Source organism: Leptonychotes weddellii, chromosome 7, assembly GCF_054177405.1.
Source record: "Leptonychotes weddellii isolate Sample4059 chromosome 7, ASM5417740v2, whole genome shotgun sequence".
Classification (NCBI taxonomy): Eukaryota; Metazoa; Chordata; class Mammalia; order Carnivora; family Phocidae; genus Leptonychotes; species Leptonychotes weddellii.
The window spans coordinates 60,567,472-60,590,790 of NC_138375.1; the positions used below are offsets into that span (position 1 = coordinate 60,567,472).

Sequence of the window (23,319 nt, forward strand, 5' to 3'; positions counted from 1 at the left end):
TCTTATTTCTTAGACTTTTCTATATGAAAGCCTTAAATTTAAATGGTGAATAATGTATATATCTACTGCATAGGGATTTCACACAATTCAAAACAGCACGTAAGAAAAGTCTACTATACTTCCAAATGACGTCTATTAAATCAGTATTACCAAATAACTTTCTACATTCATCACCACTACCTTCCAAATCAGATCACACACCTACTCTTTATAACTGACAATGGAGAAGTTCCAGATGTCATTTTAATAAAAGCTATCCATAGTGCCTCCTTAAAAAGTTGCTCATTACCTCCTAAAAGTGGGAAATGTTACCATTCTGAAGTTAGTACTCATATATATATATATATATGTATGAGAATGAGGTCTCCTCACCTTTACAATACTTGGTTCTACTCCCCTCTCACTAATAATTACTGACTTACAATGTTCACACATAGTACCAAGGTTTGACATTCACACACAAAAACAGCACACTGAAAGGGAAAATCATTTCATCTTGATCATTTAAGGTCATTTTAGCGAGTTTCATATTTAGAGAACATGACCACACATATGAACTCTACAGACATGTGCAACTCTTCCTGCTTATCTTTCACAGTCCATTATACTCTCAACTAAAATCAAGGTTAGGCCAAAACCAAATCAAATCCCACCAGAGATTTTAAAAAGAAAATGACTTGCCTGTTTCGAAATTATCCTGAAGTTTTCGTGGATGAAGTCTTTTTTCACATTTCTAAAAAAACAAACAAACAAGAAACACACAACACACCAGCTGTAGTTATTCTAATTACTATAAATGAGGAGATATATGATCAAATTTCTCAGGAAGAAAATTAAGCCAGTAATATAATCACCATCCCCAGTCTTACACTAGTATTTTTATTTTTTTAAGCCTAAAATTTTTTTAGTTCTTGATTACATGTACAATATAGAAACACCAGAAAAAGAAAATTACTCATTAAATTTCTCAACCCAAAGAAAATTAAGTATTAACATTTTGGCATATCATTGTAGCTTTTTCTCTATGAAGATACTGTAAATTTTCATATAATTACTAAAAAGTGGAATTATTTAGTACATAGGACTATTCTATAACCTACTTTTTAAAAAGATTTATTTATTTTAGAGAGAGAGAGGGGAAAAGAGTGAACGCATGCGAGTGGGGGGGAAGGGGCAGAGGGAGAGAGAGAAACTCCAGCAGACTCCCCACTGAGCATGGAGCACAAAATGGGGCTCGAGCACATGGGGCCCAATCCCACGATCCTGAGATCATGACCTGAGCTGAAATAAAGAGTTGGACAGTTGGATGCTTAACTGAGCCACCCAGGCGCCCCAATCTACTTTTTAAGTGTAATGTACTGTGAACATTTTTGTTAATATAAAACCACACCATCATTTTTAATGACTACAAGGTAGTCCATTGCACAGATCTGTAATATTGCATTTAAAATTATATTCTTGGATACTTAGACTGTTTCCATATTTTCATTATTCAAAAGAATAATGGGATGAACATTCTTTAAAATTTTCTTCTAGGGAAACAATTTAAGAACCTTTTCAGGCTTTCCATATAGTCAAGCTACTCTCTAGAAGGTTTTACCAGTTAGTTATTTTTAAGTGTTGCCAAAACACTCAACAATATACAAATGGCTCTCTTTTTACCTGTGCCAATCTGACAGGAAAAAAGTGTAATAGTAAAAGGCAAGTAATCTAACAGTAAACTGATCTTTAACATGTGTTTGCCCGTGAAATCAATACACCCCAAGTTAAGTAAACAGCAAATAGAAATTCAGGTAAAAAATTTTTGCTAAAACCTTAAAACTATTATCACCCACTATTAAAAAAGAGAAGTAGGTGAAACTACAAAAAGAAAACTCAACATACAAATACCAGGACTTACAGAAAAGATAAGCAATGGAGACCCATTAGTTATGAATTGCTACTTTCTGGAGCACAGACTAAAAGAGTGGAAGTAAATGCCTTAAAATGCTCACAGTTACCTGTCTGCAGGCCTAGTCTAAGGGTTATGGCACTGGCTTTATTTTATTTTTAATTTTCTAAATTCTATCAACTTGAAGGAAAAAAAATACACCGTGACATTCTTCCCAACTTTCAACTTTATTAAAACAATACAGACTCTATTTAGAAAAATAAAGAAAAATAGCCAAGGACTTGCTCTTTCTAGAAAGCAGAGTTGACTACACACTATTTTCGCAGTACTAAAAAATATTTAAATACGCACATAAAAAAGCAAAAATCAGATGTGCAATTGAATCAATGTGACAAACCTGTAACAGAGTAGCCAGAGATTTTAAGTGAGCAAATAATGCACAATTTCACTTCATAAAATCTTATCAATATATCAATTCAATGTGCTTTGACAATGCCCTTGCTCCACTCCTAAAAATAGGGTGAACTGCCTTCTTAGAGTTAGAGCTGTAAGTCTTACCATCAAGGGATTCTGCTGCTTGGCTGGCTGGCTGTGGACCCCGTTTGTTCTTTTCTTTTGATTAGGTGAATCCTGATACTGTTTTCTGCCATTTCCCCTCATACTTTGATTCTGTTTTTCCAATGAGAAGAAATAAAATGTAAACCTACAATATAATGTAACAGGACAAAAGCATATACCCCCAAGATTATATTTAGCTGGCTGAGTAAGAGTTTAGCAAAGTCCCCCCCAAATTTTCCTAAAGTACTAGGGAACCACATCATATATTTTCTTACAGAACATAGTGCTCACAAAACAAGATTCCTCTAAAGGTACGAAATAGCAAATATAATGGTCCCTAGGACTCTTGTCTTATCCCATTTCTGCGTACAGATTTTGTTTACAATGCATGAGTTAAAAAAATAAAAAAGGGAGGGGGAGAGAGGAACAAGTTTGAAAACCTTATGCGACTGTCAAAATAACCTTTTGTGAGGGGAATGCAAAGGTACATTGGCCACAGTTCTTAAAACAAGAAATATATAGCAGATGTGATCAACTGTTACCCTAAAATCTGCTTTAAATTATTAACAAGTAAACATTTTTAAATAAATAATCTTTTATACGAAATAAAGACTGGTATTCTTTTTTAAGATTTATTTATTTGATAGAGAGAGAGCAGAGAGAGCACAAGCAGGGGGAGATGCAGAAGGAGAGGGAGAAGCAGACTCCCCACTTAGCTGGGAGCCCAACATGGGGCTCAATCCCAGGACCCAGGAATCATGACCTGAGCCAAAGGCAGATATCTGAGCCACCCAGGTGCCTCAAAGAGTGGTATTTTAAAAACTTAGGCCATTATAGGGCGCCTGGGTGGCTCAGTTGGTTAAGCGACTGCCTTCGGCTCAGGTCATGATCCTGGAGTCCCGGGATCAAGTCCTGCATCGGGCTCCCTGCTTGGCGGGGAGTCTGCTTCTCCCTCTGACCCTCCTCCCTCTCATGCTCTCTGTCTCTCATTCTCTCTCTCTCAAATAAATAAATAAAATCTTAAAAAAAAAAAACAAAAAAACTTAGGCCATTATCTCTAAAGTTAGACCTAAAGCCTAAACATGCATTAGTTGACATTTTGCAACTGTATTATTTAACAGTTAAATTTCTTACCACCCCCCAAAAAAACTAAGTTTAACTTAAAAAATAAAGTTTTTAAACATTAATTTGTCCCTAGAGGTCTTTTTTTTTTTTTTTTAAGATTTTATTTATTTATTTGACAGAGAGAGACACAGTGAGAGAGTGAGAGAGGGAACACAAGCAGGGGGAGTGGGAGAAGGAGAAGCAGGCTTCCCGCGGAGCAGGGAGCCCGATGCAGGGCTCGATCCCAGGACCCTGGGATCATGACCTGAGCCGAAGGCAGACGCTTAACGACTGAGCCACCCAGGCGCCCCTATCCCTAGAGGTCTTGAAAGGACAACTAGTTAAGAAGACTAAAACAACGTGAATAATTATTTTATTGTATTTTAAAATATCAAAATATATTTGTTTATATTCTATCTACCTACAAAAAAATTTAAGCAGTTCCTAAAACAGCTTGAAAACAATAGGCTTTTTTTAAAAGTTTTTATTTCAACATGGGGCTCATACTCACAACCCAAGATCAAGAGCTGCGTGCTCTTCTGACTGAGACCCAGGCATCCCAACATTAAACTAACTTAAATAAAGAATGGTAAGGAACAGAGAACAAACTGATGGTTGCCAAAAGGGGGATGGGCAAAATGGGTGAAGAGGAGTGGGAGATACAGGCTTCTAGTTAGGGAATGAATAAGTCACAAGAATAAAAGGCACAGTGTAGGGAATATAGTCAATCACACTGTAATAGCGTTATACATACGGTGGTTTTATGGTGACAGATGGGAGCTACACTTGTGGTAACATACAGAGATGATGAATCACTATGTTGTGCACCTGAAACTAACATAATATTGTCAACTATACTCCAATTTAAAAAAAATTATTTTTTAAATAGTAAGGAAGGGACGCGTGGGTGGCTCAGTCGGTTAAGTGTCTGCCTTCGGCTCAGGTCATGATCCCAGGGTTCTGGGTCGAGCCCCACATTGGGGTCCCTGCTCCGCGGGAAGCCTGCTTCTCCCTCTTCCACTACCCCTGCTGTGTTCCCTCTCTCGCTGTCTCTCTGTCGAATAAATAAATAAAATCTTTAAAAAAAAACAGTAAGGAAACAGGTTTACAGAAACTCATGTTACACATACTTTTAACTCAATTTCATTCATTCTGCTCTTCCTGGTATATTTTAGTGTGGCAGAAGAAATATAAAGTTTACCACTATAACTACTTTTAAATGTACAATTCAGTGGCAGTAAGTATAGTCACAATGTTGTGCAACCACCACCAGTATCCATCTCCAGAACTTTTTTCATCATCCCAAACAGAAACTTTATATCCATTAAATAACTCTGTATTAACCTGTCCCTCAGCTTTGATAATCCTAAGTTAATTTATATCTATAAATTTGTCTATTAGGTACCAAATATAAGCAGAATGGTATGATATTTGTCAGTGGTGTGTGACTTACTTCACGCAGCATGTGTCTAAGTTTCAATGACCATGTTGTAGTATGTGTGTGTCATAATTTCATTCCTTTTTACGACTAATATACCTCTGTATGTATATTCTGTTCATTTGTTAATCTGTTGATGGACATGTGGGCTGTTTCCACCTTTTGGCTATTGTGAATAATGCCACTATGAACACTGGTATACAAGTTACCTGGTTGAGTCCTTGTTTTCAATTTTGTGAGGTATATACCGAGGAAGTGGAATTGCTGGATCACATGGTAATTCTGTATTTAACTTTTTGAGGAACCACCAAACTATTTTCCATGGCAGCGGTACCATTTACATGCCCACCAAAAATGCATGGAATTCTAATTTCTCCACATTCTTGTCAACATTTGCTATTTTCCTTTTTTTTTTTCTTATTACAGCTATCCTAATGGATATGAAGTGGTATCTCAGTGTGGTTTTGATTTGCATTTCTCTAAAGACTAATGATGCTGAGATTCTTTTCATGTGTTTATTGGCCATTTGCCTATCTTCTTTGGGGAAATGTCTATTCAAGTTGTTTGCTCATTTTTTAAATTGGTGTTTTTTCACGAATTTGTCAGCCTCGTGCAGGGGTCATGCTAATCTTCTCTGTATCATTCCAATTTTAGGATATGTGCTGCTGAAGTGAGCACTAATTGGGGTTTTTTGTTATTGAGTTAGAGGAGTTCTGGATTTTAATCTAACATCAGATATGTGATTTGCAAATATATTATCTTTTCACTCTTTGAGAGTGTCCTCTGATGCACAAAAGTTTGTAATTTTGATGAGCCCAGTATATTTTTTAAAAGAATGAAAACAAAGAAGGGTGGCAGCCAAATGGATGGCTAAAATGATAAAGACAGATAATGCCAAGAATTAGTAAGGATGTGCAACAAGCGGAGCTCTCATATATTTGGTTGGGGATAACTTGAGAACAGGCATATCCAGTGATCCAGAAATTCTGTTCATTATCTATACACAAAAGAATGCTCATCAAAATATACGTACAGAAATATCCATAGCAGCACTGTTTGCAAAGCCCAAAACTGGAAACGACCAAAATGTCCATTAAGAGTAGAATGGATAAAGTGTGGTATAATCATGCACTACAATACAACACAATAATAAACCCTTCATTGATGGCATATATATCAAAGTCAGATGCTAATTTTTATTACTTACTACACTGTAGTAAGTGTAGTACACTAAATACACTGTATTTATACCAAAACTGTAAAGGTTACGAAGTTCAGTTGTGCTTCAAATCACAAGTCAGGAACACAGAAGTCTGATCAACAATTCAGAGCTCTGTAACTCTTAATCTGCAATTCTTCAATTCAGATACATTTCAAAGTCAAATCTAAAGTTATGAAAATCTTTAAATGTATTATCACTCACCTTCGCTTTTAAAAGGTCAGACATTTCAGAATGATTATTATATGGCTTTTGCTGCAGTGGTTGCCTGTGCTTTACCCACTGGTCACCAGGAGAACCTTCAGGAAACAACTGCTGACTGTGGCGGAATTTGGTTCGACTACACCAAGATTTAAAAAATAAAAACCAGATCACAAAATTTTCACTTAAAATTCTTCTAACACCTTGATAGTTTATCTTACAGATCACAAACTTTACTTTCCTATTTACTGTCTACCTCCCCGCATGGAATGCAAGTTCCATAAGGGAGGGATTCTTACCTGCTTTACCTACTGCTCTATTCCCAGCACCCAGAGGAGTGCCTGGTGTTCACTCTTTCTTGAATGAATGAATGAATGGTGTTATTTTTATTTTTAATCCCAAACTTTCCTAAATTATCCATATTACCTCCTCCCTATAAGTGATTATACCTTTAAAAACCTGAAGAAAATTCTAAATTTAGTTGAAACAAACAAATATAAGTGGATATTCCTTCTTATTAGGAGAGACAGCTCATTCTCAACCAGGATGTCTGAAGTGTGGAATTTGATCCTACACAGGTCGGTTACAAATCCCTTCCATGCTAAAAGAGGATCTGAAAATTTAAGCTATATTCTAAAGCAAAAAATTAAGGGGCCCAAGACAATAGATGAGCAAATTAAATAAAGGTCTGTGAAAGAATTTGATTGTAAAAGGTTGTACTCACACAGTATTTTGTAATAAAGAAATACCATTTTATAGTACCGCATATATGTATAGTAACAGTCCAGAGTCACTGATCCAAAGAACTGTACTACAGTGATTGTTTCTGAATATTTCAGAGTTCTTCTCCTTTCCCATTTAAAAATTATAATAAAATTGCAGCATGCCTACTTTCTTGAAACAAAATTCAGGTATTTCCTCCAACACATCATCACAGACATTAGTCTATATGCTAAAAACATACCATCTTGCCTAAGAAACCTGAAATTTGGTTCAAGTTGCTTCATAATGTCCTTACTCCACTCTCCAAGACCACAAAGCCTTAGGACTAAAAGATACGGGAGTCACATCACAAACTATGGTTTGTGTCTCCCAAACATGAACAGTCATACCACTGTTTTCCAAACACTGTCACGACTTTGTAACTTTTTAATAGTATGTTTCTTTTAAATCTTAGCTACACTCCTATTTTCCTACACTGTTTCATTTATGTCTAGTAGTATATAACTTGGTGATTATAATCACAGGTTCTGAAAGGCAGAAATGACTCTCAAGGCATTTAGTCCAAGCTCCTGTCCTCATAAAACCCAACTAAGAAAGAATATTCCCTATGTATTTAAAAAAATATTAACTCTAGATGTGGTTTGTTCCTGTTTAATTTTTGAAGCCCTCAGACAGAATCAGAACATCTAAATTAAATAAAATGTATAATGCAACTAACTCTCTGAACCTAACATATAAAAGTTCTAGCAAGCTTATTACAAATATATACGCTTATTTAACAAAATTATTTGCTCAGCCTACTCTATAATTGCAATTTGGATATAATTAAGTTCCAACCAAGAAAATGTTCTTTGTGGTTCCTGTCCATGTAACAGTCACTTTTTACAGTACAACAGTCTTTGTTAGGGAAAGAAAAGCAGCAAGCCCAAGTCTTCACAGTTCTATCTTTCTGAACAAATTATACATCAGCATTCCTCATCTCCCCTATACAAAAACAGACCTCAAAATATCCTCTATTCAACAATCTTCAGAGACGCAATGGTCTCTGAAGTAGGATATGAGAACAGAGAACAATAGCAACACACACAGTGGCAGATTTTTTTTCTTTTCCTCATGTTCTATCTACCCATCTAAAAAGTTGGTACCCTCTTGTGCATACTATTTTAAAATGTGCCTGAAGCTCCTTTCCAACTCCAATTAACCTTTTTCATCTCATCAAAAACCCTTTAAAATTTTTTTCTATTATCTCTAAGACCAGTAACAAAATAATATACTACAAAAAGGAATCCAACACTTCTGTAAACTTCAGAAGGAAAATGCTACTGGCATTAAAAACTATCAGAAAGTAGGAATCCTATGAATATATTTCTTTACCTCAATTTTTCCACAGTGGGTTTAGCTGGTGTGCTACCGACTGAGGAAAATCCATTGTCACTGTCTGAGGAATCTCCAAATCTCCGCGAAAGCCAGTCCCTTAGTGGTCTACGGAAACATTAAGAATTCACTCTTAAAACTTAGCTACATAAAAAAACAACCAGAATTAGTTTTGTACTTCAAGAAATAGGAACATACCTGATAAAGGGAATGGCCATAAAAAATTTGTTAGGTGCCAAACCAAGTTTGGATTTCGGGGTCATATCATTTCTATGACAGGGCAATTTCTCAATGGAGAACCACTCAATGTTCTGAGACACACAAAAAATAATTCATTTAGTTAATTATCATCAAGGAGTTTCTAAAAGCAATTTCCTACTTCATTCAATTGGGATACCGTCCAGCAGCCTGAAAATACTTTCAATTACATACCCGAATTTCTCTTCTGGTTTTCGGGTTAAATTTTGTGTCTTTTGGAATTCCTGGAATGATGTACAAACGAGCAAGCTGGTCATTGATTCGAAGTTCAATGTAATCATCTTTACAAATATAATCTTTGATATCAAAACCAGTTTCCTCAAAGACCTGGAAATAACAAATTGAGATGGCGATTTTCAATTGTTGCTGTTAGATCTCCAGTTTGTTAAAATTTGTTTCAAAGCAAAAACTCAGAAATATCCAGGCAATTAAAGGCATGAAAACACCAGGCAAGAAATCAAAATATTCTAGGATCTAGTTCTAGCTCTGAACTGTTCAACTATGGATAAACCCTTTTATATAGCTAAGCCCAAGTTCTTCACCTATTCAATGAAGGAAGATGTGTGATACTGTGATTTACAAAAAGAAATATATATTATTTGGTCTTCATCTCCTTTCTGATACAAAGCTCCTAAAACCCTTGGAATTTCCTAATCGATGAAAGCAACCAAGGTACCTTTTGTCCATGTTACTAAGGTGACTTTTGGATCCCACCTAAAGATGGGGGGCTGATTGCCAGGACAACCAACCAAGGGATCAGAGGATTAGAACTCTCAGTCCACCCTCAACCCCTACCCCACCTCCAACCTCCATGAAGGGGACGAAAGGCTGGAGACTGAGCTCAATGGCCAACAGCCAATGATTAAATCAACCCTGCCTGCATAAGGAAGCCTCCATAAAAACCCAAGAAGTGGGGGGACATGACTTCCAGGTTGGTGAACGTGGAGATTTGGAAAGAATGGTACACTAGGAGACAACATAGAAGTTTTGCACCCTTTCCCCATATCCTGCCCTCTGTAGCTCTTCCAGCTGGGTGTTCTTGAGTTATATATCCTTTTAAATACACTGGTGATCAAGTAAGTAAAATGTTTCTCTCAGTTCTGAAAGCCACTCTAGCAAATTAAACCCAAGGAGGGGGTCTTTGGAACCTCCAATAGGTCAGAAGCACAGACAACAACCTGGACTTGCAAGTGTTATCTGAAGTAAAAGGCAGTCTTGTAGGACTGAGCCCTTAACCTGTAGAATCTGATGCCATTTCCAGGTAGACAGAGTCAGAACTGAGCTGAACTGTAGGACACCCAACCAGTATCTGACAATTGCTTGTTGGTCTTAGGAATGCCACCCCCACCCCCAAACACAAACACATTATAATTGAGTCTGGAACTCTTAAAATGTTAGAATACAGCAGCAGTTCCCAGTCTGTGGAAAGTACATACTGGGACCACATATGGATTTTAATCATAGCATCTACAAATCTACACGTACGCCAAGCTACAGACTAAAAATTGCCTTACACATATAAAACTATTTTTTGGGCTAGGTGCCTCAGTCGGTTAAACATCTGCCGTTGGCCCAGATCATGATCCCAGAGTCCTGGCACAGAGTCCTGCACTGGGCTCCCTGCTCAGTGGGGAGTCTACTTCTCCTTCTCCCGCTGCCCCTCCCCACCCTGCTGGTACCCTCTCTCTCTTGCTCTCTAATAAAATTTAAAAAAACCAAAAACTATTTTTCAAAAATGAAAACTGAATTGTGATTAATCCTAACATTTAAATGGACAGATTCCAAAAGTACAGCTACAACCCCATGTGTGGGGGTCTGGGGGTGGGGAGGTGAATGCAAAAAAACTGAAAACCAGTGAAATAGACTCGTGGTTCTAAAACTGCCTTCCCTCAGCAGTGCCTCAAGGGCTGGAAGAGGAGGAACTAGGAGAACATATATCTCAGGAACTGATGTTACATCTAACCTTCACCTCTTCCCTCAACCAGAGAAACCACATTTATTCTGATTAACGCACTGGGCTTCTGTATAAAGTAAAAAAACCACTAGTCTCTTCTGGCCTTAAAGTTCTCCTTCAAATAACATTTGTATTACTCTGACAAAGGCCTTCCCAACTTCACCCCCACCAATCAAAAAGGCTTTGAATTCTCAGTGGCTAGAACCCACTGTGGATCTTTTACACATCCCTAGTTCCTCCCCTTTCCTCTGGTTTCAGCATCTCTTAACCAACCAGTGGGACAGAAGATGTTAAAACACATGGACAGGCCTGAATCTCTTACAAGGTACAGGTATGAAGGAGCTATTTCTACTCATTGTCTCTTCCCTCTCTGTCAGTTCATGTACCTCTTTCTACATTCCTCAAAAAAGGCACAGCTATCCTTCTCCCAGACATGTGCAGTTTAGGACTCCCAATTTAAGCTCCTCCATGACACCCAACTCATTTCTGTCACCCTTTCTGTAAGCCCCTAAGTATGCTAAACCTCCTATTCTTCATTAAAAAATGAAAAAATTTAAAAACTAGGTGAAGGGTGCCTGGGTGGCTCAGTCGTTAAGCATCTGCCTTCAGCTCAGGTCATGATCCCAGAGTCCTGGGATAGAGCCCAGCAGGAAGCCTGCTTCTCCCTCTCCCACTCCCCCTGCTTGTATTCCGTCTCTCACTGTCTCTGTCAAATAAATAAATAAAATCTTAAAAAAATAAATAAAAACTAGGTGAATATACTCACTTAAAAAATGTTCTGTGGTATATAGAAAATGAGAAACATTATTTGTATTTCCTACTTCTGGAAATGTCAGACTGGGTATCTAAGTACATATGTGGTATTGAAAAAAAGGAAGTTCTCTTGTCCTATGTTTCTTTATATCTACATCAGGTATTGTACGTATACAGAGAAACAGTCTATTAAAGGTGGTCAGTGACATTCAAACACAGCAAAACTATGTATCTTTTCCAGAACAACATTCTGAAGCTCAGTGACAGAGGTTTCATACCTCCCCAAATCTTAACATTTATATACACAAGACAATGTAATTAAAACCATCATGTGGATTTACTTTGCAATGCATATATGCTATCTGATGTTTGCATTAAAGCAAAATCCAGATGCTTTAGTTTTCCTTTTACTTAAAACAAAGGTCTACTCTACTGCTTGAGATAGAGCTTAAAAGCATTTTTGATTATAAATCAACCTTAATGGATATTAGATTTATAACAATTAAGACTGGGGCACCAAAAAAAAAAAAAAAAAAGACTGGGATACCTAAACAGGAAACTGCTTCTCTTCATCAAAGGGAAGACATAAACCACAAGACATTCACAATACAATCCAGAATATATTGGAAAGTCCTATCAATTAGACAAGTAACGCAACTTTTTAAAAATGGGTAACATGTAAGTGGGTACTTAATCAAGAAAACATTCAAATGGCCAATAAGAACATGACAATGTGCTTAAAATCCTTAAACTTCAAGAAAAAACAAATGAAAAATACAATGATAAAGCATTACATTCCCATCAGAATGGCTAAATTTTTAATTGAGATATAATTAACAGATAACATTCTTATATTAGTTTCAGTACAACACAATGATTTGATATTTGTATATACTGTAAAACGACCATAAGATTTTCTGTACTTTTACTGATATATAATTGACAAATATCACTGTATAAGCTTAAAGTGTACAGCATAATGCTCTGACTTACATATATTGTGAAATTACCACCTTAAGTTTAGTTAGCAACCCCTGCCTCATATAGATAGAGTAAAAAGAAAAGGCAAAGGGATTTTTTTTTCCTTGTGATGAGAACACAAGATCTACACTCTCAACAACTTTCATATATATCATACACCAGTGGTTACCTATAGTCATCATGCTGTATATTACACCCCTATTACCAAGCTATAATGGGAAGTTTGCACCTTTTGACCATGTTCCTCCAATTCTCCCTAGCCCCCATCCCCACTTTCTGGGCACAACAAATGTGATCTCTTTTTCTGAGACTGGTTTTTTGTTTTTTCTTTTTAGATTCCACATATAACTGAGATCATACAACATTTATCTTTCTCTGACTTATTTCACTTAGCATAATGCCCTCATGGTCCATACATGTTGCACAAATGTCAGGATTTCCCTGATAATGGCTGAATAATATCCATTTTGTGTGCAGGTGTGTATGAATATATACACCCCACAACTTCTTTATCAACTGTCAATGGACACTTAGGTTGTTTCCATTTCTTAGCTACTGTAAATAATGCTATGACCATGGCTACAGTATCTTTTCAAATTAGAGTATTAGTCTCTTTTGAATATATTCCCAGAAGTGAAATTCCTGGATCATATGGTAGTTCTATTTTTTTGAGAAACCTCCATACTGTTTTCCATAGTGGTTACACCAGTTTACAATCTCACCACCAGTATAAAACAGTTCTCTTTTCTCCACATCCTTACAACATTTGTCATTTATCTTTTTGATAATCAGGCCATTCTAACAGGTGTGAGGTGATATCTCATCATGGTTTTTTTTTTCTCTCATTGCGGTTTTGATTTGCAATTTCCCTAATGACTAGTGTTACTGAATATCTTTTCATCTACCTGTTGGTTATTTGTGTATCTCCCTTGGGAAAATCTCTATTCAGGTCTTTTGCCCATTTTTAATTGGATTATTAGGGGGTTTTTTGCTATTGTGTTCTAGGAGTTCTTTATATATTTGGGGTATTAACCCCCAAAATAGTTTGCAAATATTTTTTTCCATCCTATAGGCTGTCTCTTTACTTTGTTGATGCTTTCTTTTGCTGTAGCTTTTCAGTTTGATGTAGTCCCACTTTTTTTTTTTTTTAAGATTTTATTTACTCATTTCAGACACAGAGATAGAGAGAGAGAGAGAGCATGAGCAGGGAGGGAGGGAGAAGCAGGCTCTCCGCTGAGCCAGGAGCCCAACTTGGGGCTCGATCCCAGGAGGCAGACGCTTAACCATCTGAGCCATCCAGGTGCCCCGTCCCACTTGTTTTTTATTTTGTTGCTCATGCTTTAGGGATCACATTAAAAAAGCATTGCTAAAACCTATGTCCATGAGCTCTTTTCCTATATCTCCTTCCAGAAGTTTCATGGTTTTAGGTCTTACATTTAATTCTTTCATCCATTTTGAGTTAATTTTTATGAGTGGTATTAAGACAGGGGTCTAGCTTCATTCTTTTGTCGATGTCTAATTTTGCCAGCACCCTTTACGGAAGAGACCATCTTTCCTCCCTTGTGTTTTCTTGGCTCCCTTGTGAAACATTAGTTGACTGTATATGCTTGGGTTTATCTCTGGGCTCTCAATTCTGTTCCACTGATCCATTTTTTTGTTTTTAGGTCAGTACCATGCTGTTTTGATGACTAAAGGCTTATAAGTACAGCTTGAAACCAGAAGTGTGATGCCTCCCACTTTGTTCTTCTCAGGATTGCTTTGGCTATTCGGGTCTTTTATGGTTCTGAACAAATTTAGGACTGTTTTTTCCTGCTTCTATAAAAAAAAATGCCATTGAATCCTGATACGGATTGAACAGAATTTATAGAAGGCTTTTACTAGTATTGACATTTTTTTTTTTTTTAAGATTTTATTTATTTACTTGACAGAGACAGATACAGCAAGAGAGGGAACACAAGCAGGGGGAGTGGGAGAGGGAGAAGTAGGCTTCCTGCTGAGCAGGGAGCCCGATGTGGTGCTTGATCCCAGGACTCTGGGATCATGACCTGGGCCAAAGGCAGACACTTACGACTGAACCACCCAGGCACCCCTAGTATTGACATTTTAACAATATTAATTCTTCCAATCCATAAACATGGAATAAAATTGTTGAATTTCTCATGTAGGCCTGGATAACCAGAACTCTCATATGTAGGTGGTAGGAATGTAAACTGGTACAACCACCCAGAAAACTACTGGCAATAGGTTTGCATCTTCTTTATGACCGAGTCACACCTAGAGAAATAAAAGCTTAATAATTACCTCAACAAAGACAGACAAGAATATTTACAACAGTTTTATTAATAATAGCCAAAAGTGGGGTGCCTGGGTGGCTCAGTCAGTTAAGCATCTGCCTTCGGCTCGGGTCATTATTGGGTCCTGGGACTGAGCCCCACACCAGGCTTTCTGCTCAGCAGGGAGTCTGCTTCTCCCTCTCCCTCTGTGCTTGCATGCTCACTCTCTCTCTCAAATAAATAAAGTCTTGAAAAAAATAATAATAGCCAAAAGATGGATACAATGCAATGCATAAGAGATAAAGCACTGTATCTATCTGTACACTGGAATACTAAAGAGCAAAAAAAAAAAAAAACCCAACTACTGATATATGCAACAATATAAAGGAATCTCACAGACTTGTATCGATCCAAACACACAAAGTAATGCAAAATCCTTTTAATATGTAGCTCAAGAACAAGCAAAACTAATCAATGGTGATAAAAGGCAAAGTAGTGTTTCCCTCCAGGAGGTGTGAGAAAACTGTGTATCGACTGAGAAGGGGCAGGAAAGAATCTTCTGAGGTGTTGGCAATATTCTATATCTTGAACTGGATAGTAGTTTCAGATATATACATACATAAAAATTATTAAACTGTTCTGATTAGCTTCCTTCCTTGAATAGTATTTATTATCAGAAATAAGTATACACACCTAGTCATGTAAGTCTGTATGTGAGAAACTATGCTGAAAGTAAATAGTATATCTAAGTTCCTTGTGAGCAAAACCTGTTAACTTTGTGTTACAAATAGTATCTAACTACATACATGCTTAATAAAATAAGTATTGAGGGGCGCTTAGGTGGCTCAGTCAGCTAAGGATTGAGCCCCATTGTCAGGCTCCTTGCTCAGTAGGGAGCCTGCTTTTCCCTCTCCCCTGCTTGGTGCTCCCCCTTGTGCTCGCTCTCTCGCTATGTCTCTGTCAAATAAATCAGTAAAATCTTAAAAAAAAAAAAGTATTGAAGACGACTGAGGAACTTTTTCAAATTAAAGGAGACTGAAGATATGTAATAATTAAATGCAAACACAATGTCTGAGCCTGGAAGAGAATCCTGTCTGGGGAATGGGATTGAAACTGCTGAAAAGGACCATAGTGGGGCAATTAGGAAATGTGAACATTAAATGCCCATTAGATAACAACACCTCCCGATGTTAAATTCCTGAATTTGACAATTACACTGAGATTACATAAGAGAACTTCCTAGTTCTTAAAACTTATATGCAGAAGTATTTCGGGATTAAGGTGCAGGATGTCTGCAATTTACTCCTAAATTATTCAGCAATAATAATAAAAACCAAGGGATATCTGGGTGGTATAGTCGGTTAAGCGTGCGACTCTTGGTTTTGGTTCAGGTTGTGATCTCATGGTCATGAGATCGAACCCCGTGTGAGGTTTCACACTCAGCTTGGAGTCTAGACTCTCCCTCTGCTTCTCCCCACCATGTGCTTATACACACACACGCACATGCACGCTATTTCTCTCTAAAATATATAAATAAATCTTTAGGGGAGCCTGGGTAGCTCAGTCAGTTAAGCGTTTTGACTCTTTATTTCGGCTCAGATCATGATCTCAGGGTCATGAGATTGAGCCCTGCATCAGGCTCCATGCTCAGCAGGGAGTCTGCTTAGGATTCTCTCTCTCTCTCTGCCCCTCCCTCCCCCCCGCTCCTGTGCTCTCTCTAAAATAAATCGTTTTTAAAAAATAAAATAAAAACTGGGGCACCTGGGTGGCTCAGTTGTTTAAGTGTCTGCCTTCGGCTCAGGTCATGATCTCGGGGTCCTGGGATCAACCCCTGCATCAGGCTCCCTGCTCAGAGGGGAGTCTGTTTCTCCCTCTCCCTCTGCCCCTCTCCCGCCACCCCCACTTGTGTTCACTGTGCTCTCTCTCTCAAATAAATAAGTCTTTAAAAAATAAAATAAAAACCATATGCACATATATAGCAAACATAATAAACCAAATATGGCAAAATATTAGCAGGCGAATCTATTCTTTGTGTTATTTTGCTCTATACTACTTGAAATTATCTCAATATTAATACCTTTAGTGCATTCAAATATGTACTGTGTGCTTAGTAAGTTAACAGCTACCATCCTATGCATGGGCTTCAGAAATAGAGCAAGCACTGCTCTTTAAGGAGCTCAGTCTAAAGAAAATAATTGTAATAGGACATACATGCCAAGAGATAGTGGGTACTATGGGAATACATAACTAAGCTCTGGGTTAAGGTGAGGTGTGAGTTGTGAAATGGGGTGGTTATCTGGAGAAGGTGTCATGGACAGCATCCTATTCCGCTGGATACACCTGAGCTGGGACTTGAAAGATGAATAGGAGTTTGCCAGGTAAGAAGAAAAAGGCATTCCATTTAGAGAGATGGGAATGGCTATAGCTGGAATCATATGGGAGGAAGTGGTACAATAGGAGGCAAAATAAAAAGAGCCATCAGCGCTAAACACAGGCAGCTTCAAACCCTGTACAACCAAACTTATAACAAGTATAATAAAGTAAAAGATATAATCTCTCAATTCTAGAAGTGATAATAATTGATTTGCCTCTAAAGTTAGGAATCCACTCTCATCATACTTACTGGGAAAAGTGTTTAGTAGCTCACTTACACATAAAGATACCAAAGACAAAAATTTTAATACCATCTCCTGTGGATCAAATTCATTTCTGTATTATAATACTTAATTTTCCTGGCACATAAAAAAGCATTCAATTCTCAAACGGTATCAGATAAAAATCCCTAAGTAAGATTTAAAAATGTGCTATTCAAAAAGCACCAGCACAGGCAGATAATGAAATCCTCTACCTACTATCTAATGTCCTTTTATAAACTTATAGGAAGAGGTAGACTAGATCTACCAACAGTTCCTCTGTAGGAATTCTATCAAAATTAAATCACAATACACAGGATTAAATGCATAATGTCAGTTTCATTACAATAAAATATATTGTTTTGCTAAGTAAAAACACCAAAATAAATCCTGAAACAAGTGAACTGCCAAGGATCATTTGCTTGTGCAACAACTGATGTTTCACCACCACTAACAATAAAAATATACTGAGGTTATCCTAACGCATCCTTTTAAGAATATCTAGAAAACATTTTTCACATCTTTGTCCTAAATCTACTTCACTGAGTAAAAGTAATCAGAACCCAATTAAGAAAGGTGAACCGAGAGGTCAAGGATTGGCAACTACTAAGGAAGACGGCACTAAGCTTTCTATTGACAATTATTCATACCTTGTCCCTGAGAAGGCTGCCACTGCTTCTTTCAGTTCAGCCCACATACACAGCCCTTAAAAGATGGGTCAGCTTCTGCTATAACAAAACACTCCTGGACAGCCACATGTAATGAAATAATAACAGTAACATAACTATAATAAACCAAATTAATATGTCATTAGCAACTGAAAAGAAGGGTAAGCACCCACGACAGAACTGCATAACTTAAAAGTCCAAGAAAAAGTGTTGAAGGCATCAGCCTAAGTCTAACTAATGGCAGCTAAAAAAATTAGGACAGAACTCCTCCTTATAGGTTAATACAAGTGAAAATTAAAAGGAACATTGTTTTTTTCAGAGAGGTTTGTGGTAATACCCCAATCTGGTTTTAAACTCAAATTTAACATAGATGGTACGTCCCACCCCCCCCACCACCAAACAGTACTGCAGTACCACCAAGTGGCAGAAGGACACACTACAAGTCTAGGACTGCTAGTTGAATACTTTTCATTACTCAAGACGGCAACTGCTATGAACTAAACTTTGTCTCACCAAAATTCATGTTGAAGGCCTAACGCTCAATGTGACTGTATGTGGAGACAGGGCCTGTGAGGAGGTGATAAAGGTAAAATGAGGCCATAAGGTTGGGGACCTAATCCAATAGGGCTCATGCCCTTATATGAAGAGGAAGAGACATGGCACACTCTCTGCACTCACAAAGGCACCCAGGGAAGACCACATAAGCACACAGTGAGAAAGCAGCCCCTGCAAGCCAGGATGAGAGCCCTCACTAGGAATCTTACCAGCAGGCACCTTGATCTTGGGACTTCTCAGCCTCTAGAACTAGGAGGGATAAATTTCTGTTGTTTAAGCCACTCAGACTGTGGTATTTCATTATGTCTGCCTGACTGAACTAATAAAGCAATGCTCAACTTTAATCCTAAAACTTTTCTCTCTTTATAACAGAGGTAATCATCTAAAAATCAGATATAAAAGTCAAATTCTCATCCCAAAATGTACAAAAATTAAAGACAAGTTTTCTTCTGACAAGTTCCTTTATCAGCTAAAAGAGGATGTTTCTTAGATCAGAAAGGTTAGAAGGATTAATTCTTATTATCGAAAGGAAAAAATCTTTCCCTGAAATTAAGAGAATATGGTTCCGAAGAATATCTGTGCTCTCCTCAGAGCAAGACAAAAACTCTAAAACGGGGAAAAAAAAATCATGATTCAAATCAGAAAGGTAAATATTATTAGAAAATACATATACTTAAAAATCACAAATTCCTTCCGTTTTCATCTATGTGTTTAGAAATACCATTTACAATATTCCTTGACTGCCTATACTGTAGTAGTCAGGAACACAGACTCCGGAACCAACCGCCAGGGTTTTGCATCCCTGTTCTGCTGCTCACTGTGACACCTTGGTATGTTACCAAACTGCTCTGTTTCAGTTCCTCTCCTATAAAGTGGAGACGATCATCTTCCGTAATGGCTGTATCCCTCCCCACAAGATTCTCTATAGCATCCTATCATCTACACTCCATTCTCCCACTCCCCCTGCCCTAATAAATTTTATTTACTTTCTTACAAACTATGGTGATCTATAATCATTATTGAAATTAGCACCACATGAATCGGACAATCCTATACCTTAGTATCCCAGAGCAGAAAACAAACAAGTAAGATAAACTAAAGTGAAAACTGGGTGCCTCAGCTCACAGGTTAACTGCCTCTGCCCCTCTCTCCCATCCCCTCCCCCAATACCTTATTTCTGCATCATCCTCTTTATAATATAGTGTATAAAACTGGTCAGAAGAAAGGTTCTAGTGGTAGATGTAGATAATCCCTTGGGCATGGGATACTTCTCTTCAGTTTTGCAAGTTTAAATATTTGATTTCCTCCAAGTTCCCTCAAAAAGATCCAATTACAGAGACAGCTGATCTCACCAAATTTAGTCCAAATTTAGCCTGTTTCCTAGTTAACATAGTGTCTTTTCTGGACCCAGACAATTACCTTACTGCTATAGGACTAATCTAACTCTATGTACAGAACTACACATCAATTCCTCTAAGTAGGATGCTATGATTTCTATTTTGTCCTTCCTTTTGAGCAAGAGAACCACAAAGTTTGAGGACATAAAAGGGAGACTTTACAACTGCTCCATTTCATCTCCTACCATATACAAAAAGGAAAGGGAAAGCTTAGAATATGTGTCAATTTCTCACCTACTACCTAAACAACTTTCAATTTTAAGAGGTATGCATAAATAAACCTTCACTTACCTGCATAAAATGGCTTTGTCTATAAGCTGTTCAAAACACTTACTTAGATAAGCTGTTGCATACTAAATTTAAAATGCAGCACTTTTAATCATTTTTTAAATCCTACTCCAAATAACCACTAATGGTTTTTCTGTGTTAAATAACTACTAGTAGTTTATAAGAATTTTAATTACTATCGCTCACTAATAATTACATCCAAATTCAAACCAGGTGGTGAACACTGCTGCAGGAAAAAGAGTCAAAAATAAATAAATAAATAAATAAGGCAACAGTTCCAAATGAGATATGCCACAAAATTCATATTGCCATCTCAAAAATATCTCAAAGTTAACCACTTACACCTTAGATTTTAAAGATACTTCTAGTTATGAACCCTTTAAGTAACTCTTCTTAACAAATGTGTATCTCACAGAGAAATTAAGTGACTTACCCAAAGCCTCTAGGCTACTGACTAACATATATGAGAACTATAACGGAACAAAAATCTTTCAACTCCTAGACTAGTTTTCTTTCTATTGTATTATGCTTCTTTATAGCTCAACATCTCAAATTTCAAGGGTAAGATGTAATGTGGTAAGTGACAAGGAACTGATAAATAAGAATACAGTCCACAATGTATTACAGGTACTACATAATTAATGCCAAGCAAATGTCTAGACAATAACTTATTAAAGTTCCAAGACTATTATAGGGTAGAGCTCACTGATTAAATTTTTAAATAAATGGAATTTTAATTAAGAATGAGCTTTAGAAATTATCCACTCTACAGAATGGCGAGAATCAAAAAGACAAGAAACGACAAGTGCTGGTGAGGATGTGGAGAAAGAAACCCCCATGCATCTGTTGGTGGGAATGCAAACTGGTGCCACCATTGTGCAAAACAGTATGGAGGTTCCTTAAAAAATTAAAAATAATAATACCACATGATCCAGTAATTTCACTACTAGGTATTTATCCAAAGAATACAAAAACACTAATTTGGAAAGGTATATGCACCCCTATGTTTATTATAACACTATTTACAACAGCCAAGATATGGAAGCAACCCCAGCACCCACTGACAGATGACTGAATAAAGATATGGTGTGTACACACACACACACACACACACACACATGAATATTACTCAGCCATAAAAAAGAATGAGATCTTGCCATTTGCAACAACATGGATAGGATCTAGAAGGTATCATGTTAGGTGAAATAAATCAGACAGAGAAAGACATTACCATATGATTTCACTTATATGTGGAATCTAAAAAAACAAAACAAAAAGCAGAAACAGAGCCATAAATAGAGAACTGATGGTTGCCACAGGGGAGGGGGTTAGGTGATGGGCAAAATGGATGAAGAGGAGTGGGAAGTACAATACATTCCAATTATGGAATGAATAACTCACAAGGATGAAAGGTAGAGTATACTTAGGGAATATAGCCAATGGTATTTTAATAACAGTGTATGAAATCAGGTGCTGGATACAGAGCTAGTTGGTGGCAATCCTTCAGGAAAAAAGGTATTTTGAGCTGGGTCTAGATAGGATTTGAATAGGCAGGAAGAAGAGAGAACTTTCCAGTTAGGGAAATAATATAAGCAAAGTTTAGAGGCTGAAACAAAGCAGTCAAATTCAGAGACAGAGAATAAATCCTCTTGACTGAGAATAAAGGCAAATAAATTTAGGGATAGCTAAATTTTGCGTTGGGGATAAGGGAAGGAGTTTCAATACTTAAAAGAATTAAACTTCATCTTATAGGCAATATGAAGCTAGAGAAGGTTCTGAGCAAAAAATGTAAATTTTTTAGGAAAGCCCAAATTGTGTACTTGTCTGGAAGCCAAGACTATAAACATAAAACAAGCACTGTAATTGCCAAAATGTTTTACCAATTATAAATCCATCTAAAAAAAACGAAGGTAGAGAATATATCATCAAAATAGAAAGGAGTTAGAGATAACAATTAACAATTTAAAATGGGCAAAAAAGAAAATGGAAACAAACTAAGGGAAGAATGATAGATATGGACAAAAGAAACACTATAAAAGATAAGTTATTTCATGCAGTCAAGTTTTAGAAAGAAGATTAGAGGGTCCAAACAATAAATCTCCATGGCTAAAAAAGCACACTCAAAGCATAATCACCGAATGTTACTAGGTTTCAAACTGCAGTAACTCACCTCTCTAGCAGCACAGTCATGAGGAGCTTCTTCTTTATTTACTTTTCCTTTTGGAAATCCCCAGCCTGATTTTGCTAGATACCCCTGAACCAGTAGTACCTATAAAAACGAGCAGAGGTAAAAATAAAACTTGCCCTCCTTTCCCACACTCCTTTCTAAATGTCAAAGGTGTCTTTCTCCTTACTTCAAGTAACTGTCATCACCAATAATTTTATACAGTACTTGGTTTTAGTATCTTCCAAGAGTCTGACTATACTACTACTAGTGTGGAGAAAGGCATTCTGACCATTTTAAAGTACTTCTTCAACAATTAAATGACTTTTTTTTTTCAATAAGTCATACAAGTATAAAATAGTAAGACCCAGAATGCAGACAAAATATGAAAAATTTGGCCTTTTAGCAATAGAAAAGTCTATTTTAAAACCTCAGTTCAGGGCGCCTGGGTGGCTCAGTTGGTTAAGCGACTGCCTTCGGCTCAGGTCATGGTCCCGGCGTCCTGGGATCGAGTCCCACATCGGGCTCCCGGCTCGGCGGGGAGCCTGCTTCTCCCTCTGACCCTCTCCCCTCTCATGCTGTTTCTCTCTCTCTCTCTCTCAAATAAATAAATAAATAAAATCTTTAAAAAAAAAAATAAATAAAATAAAACCTCAGTTCAGAATAAAACACAAAAATTTCACTAATAAGATGAAAACAGCTGATCATTGCACTAAAAATCTTTTATTACACTCACATTTTCAAGTGTCTCATCAAGAATAATTGCACCATAGGTTGGTACTCCCATTTTATATTCCTTCCATTCATCCAAAATTTTTTCCACATCTTCACCTTGAGGCAGCAAAAATGGACAATGACTGAAGAGTATACATAGTGTTAAGGAAGCT

General features: G+C 37.1%; 1 protein-coding gene and 1 non-coding gene across 4 annotated transcripts in view; both read right to left on the reverse strand.

Annotated features, from left to right (window-relative positions):
• The window catches only part of DCP2 (decapping mRNA 2), a 75,480-nt gene that overhangs the window by 29,121 nt on the left and 23,040 nt on the right, over positions 1 to 23,319 (reverse strand). For all 3 annotated transcript variants that reach the window (XM_081826461.1, XM_081826460.1, XM_006747336.3), the window contains exons 3-10: positions 23,169 to 23,296; positions 22,439 to 22,537; positions 8,941 to 9,093; positions 8,707 to 8,819; positions 8,509 to 8,616; positions 6,415 to 6,550; positions 2,450 to 2,560; positions 682 to 733 (exon numbers count right to left, since the gene is read on the reverse strand). In XM_081826461.1, coding sequence (XP_081682587.1) covers positions 682 to 733; positions 2,450 to 2,560; positions 6,415 to 6,550; positions 8,509 to 8,616; positions 8,707 to 8,819; positions 8,941 to 9,093; positions 22,439 to 22,537; positions 23,169 to 23,296 — 900 coding nt within the window. The remainder of the gene's footprint in view (positions 1 to 681; positions 734 to 2,449; positions 2,561 to 6,414; positions 6,551 to 8,508; positions 8,617 to 8,706; positions 8,820 to 8,940; positions 9,094 to 22,438; positions 22,538 to 23,168; positions 23,297 to 23,319) is intronic.
• LOC115937001 (U6 spliceosomal RNA) lies at positions 5,567 to 5,669 on the reverse strand. Its single transcript, XR_004072349.1, has one exon. It is a non-coding gene; the product is annotated as a U6 spliceosomal RNA (small nuclear RNA).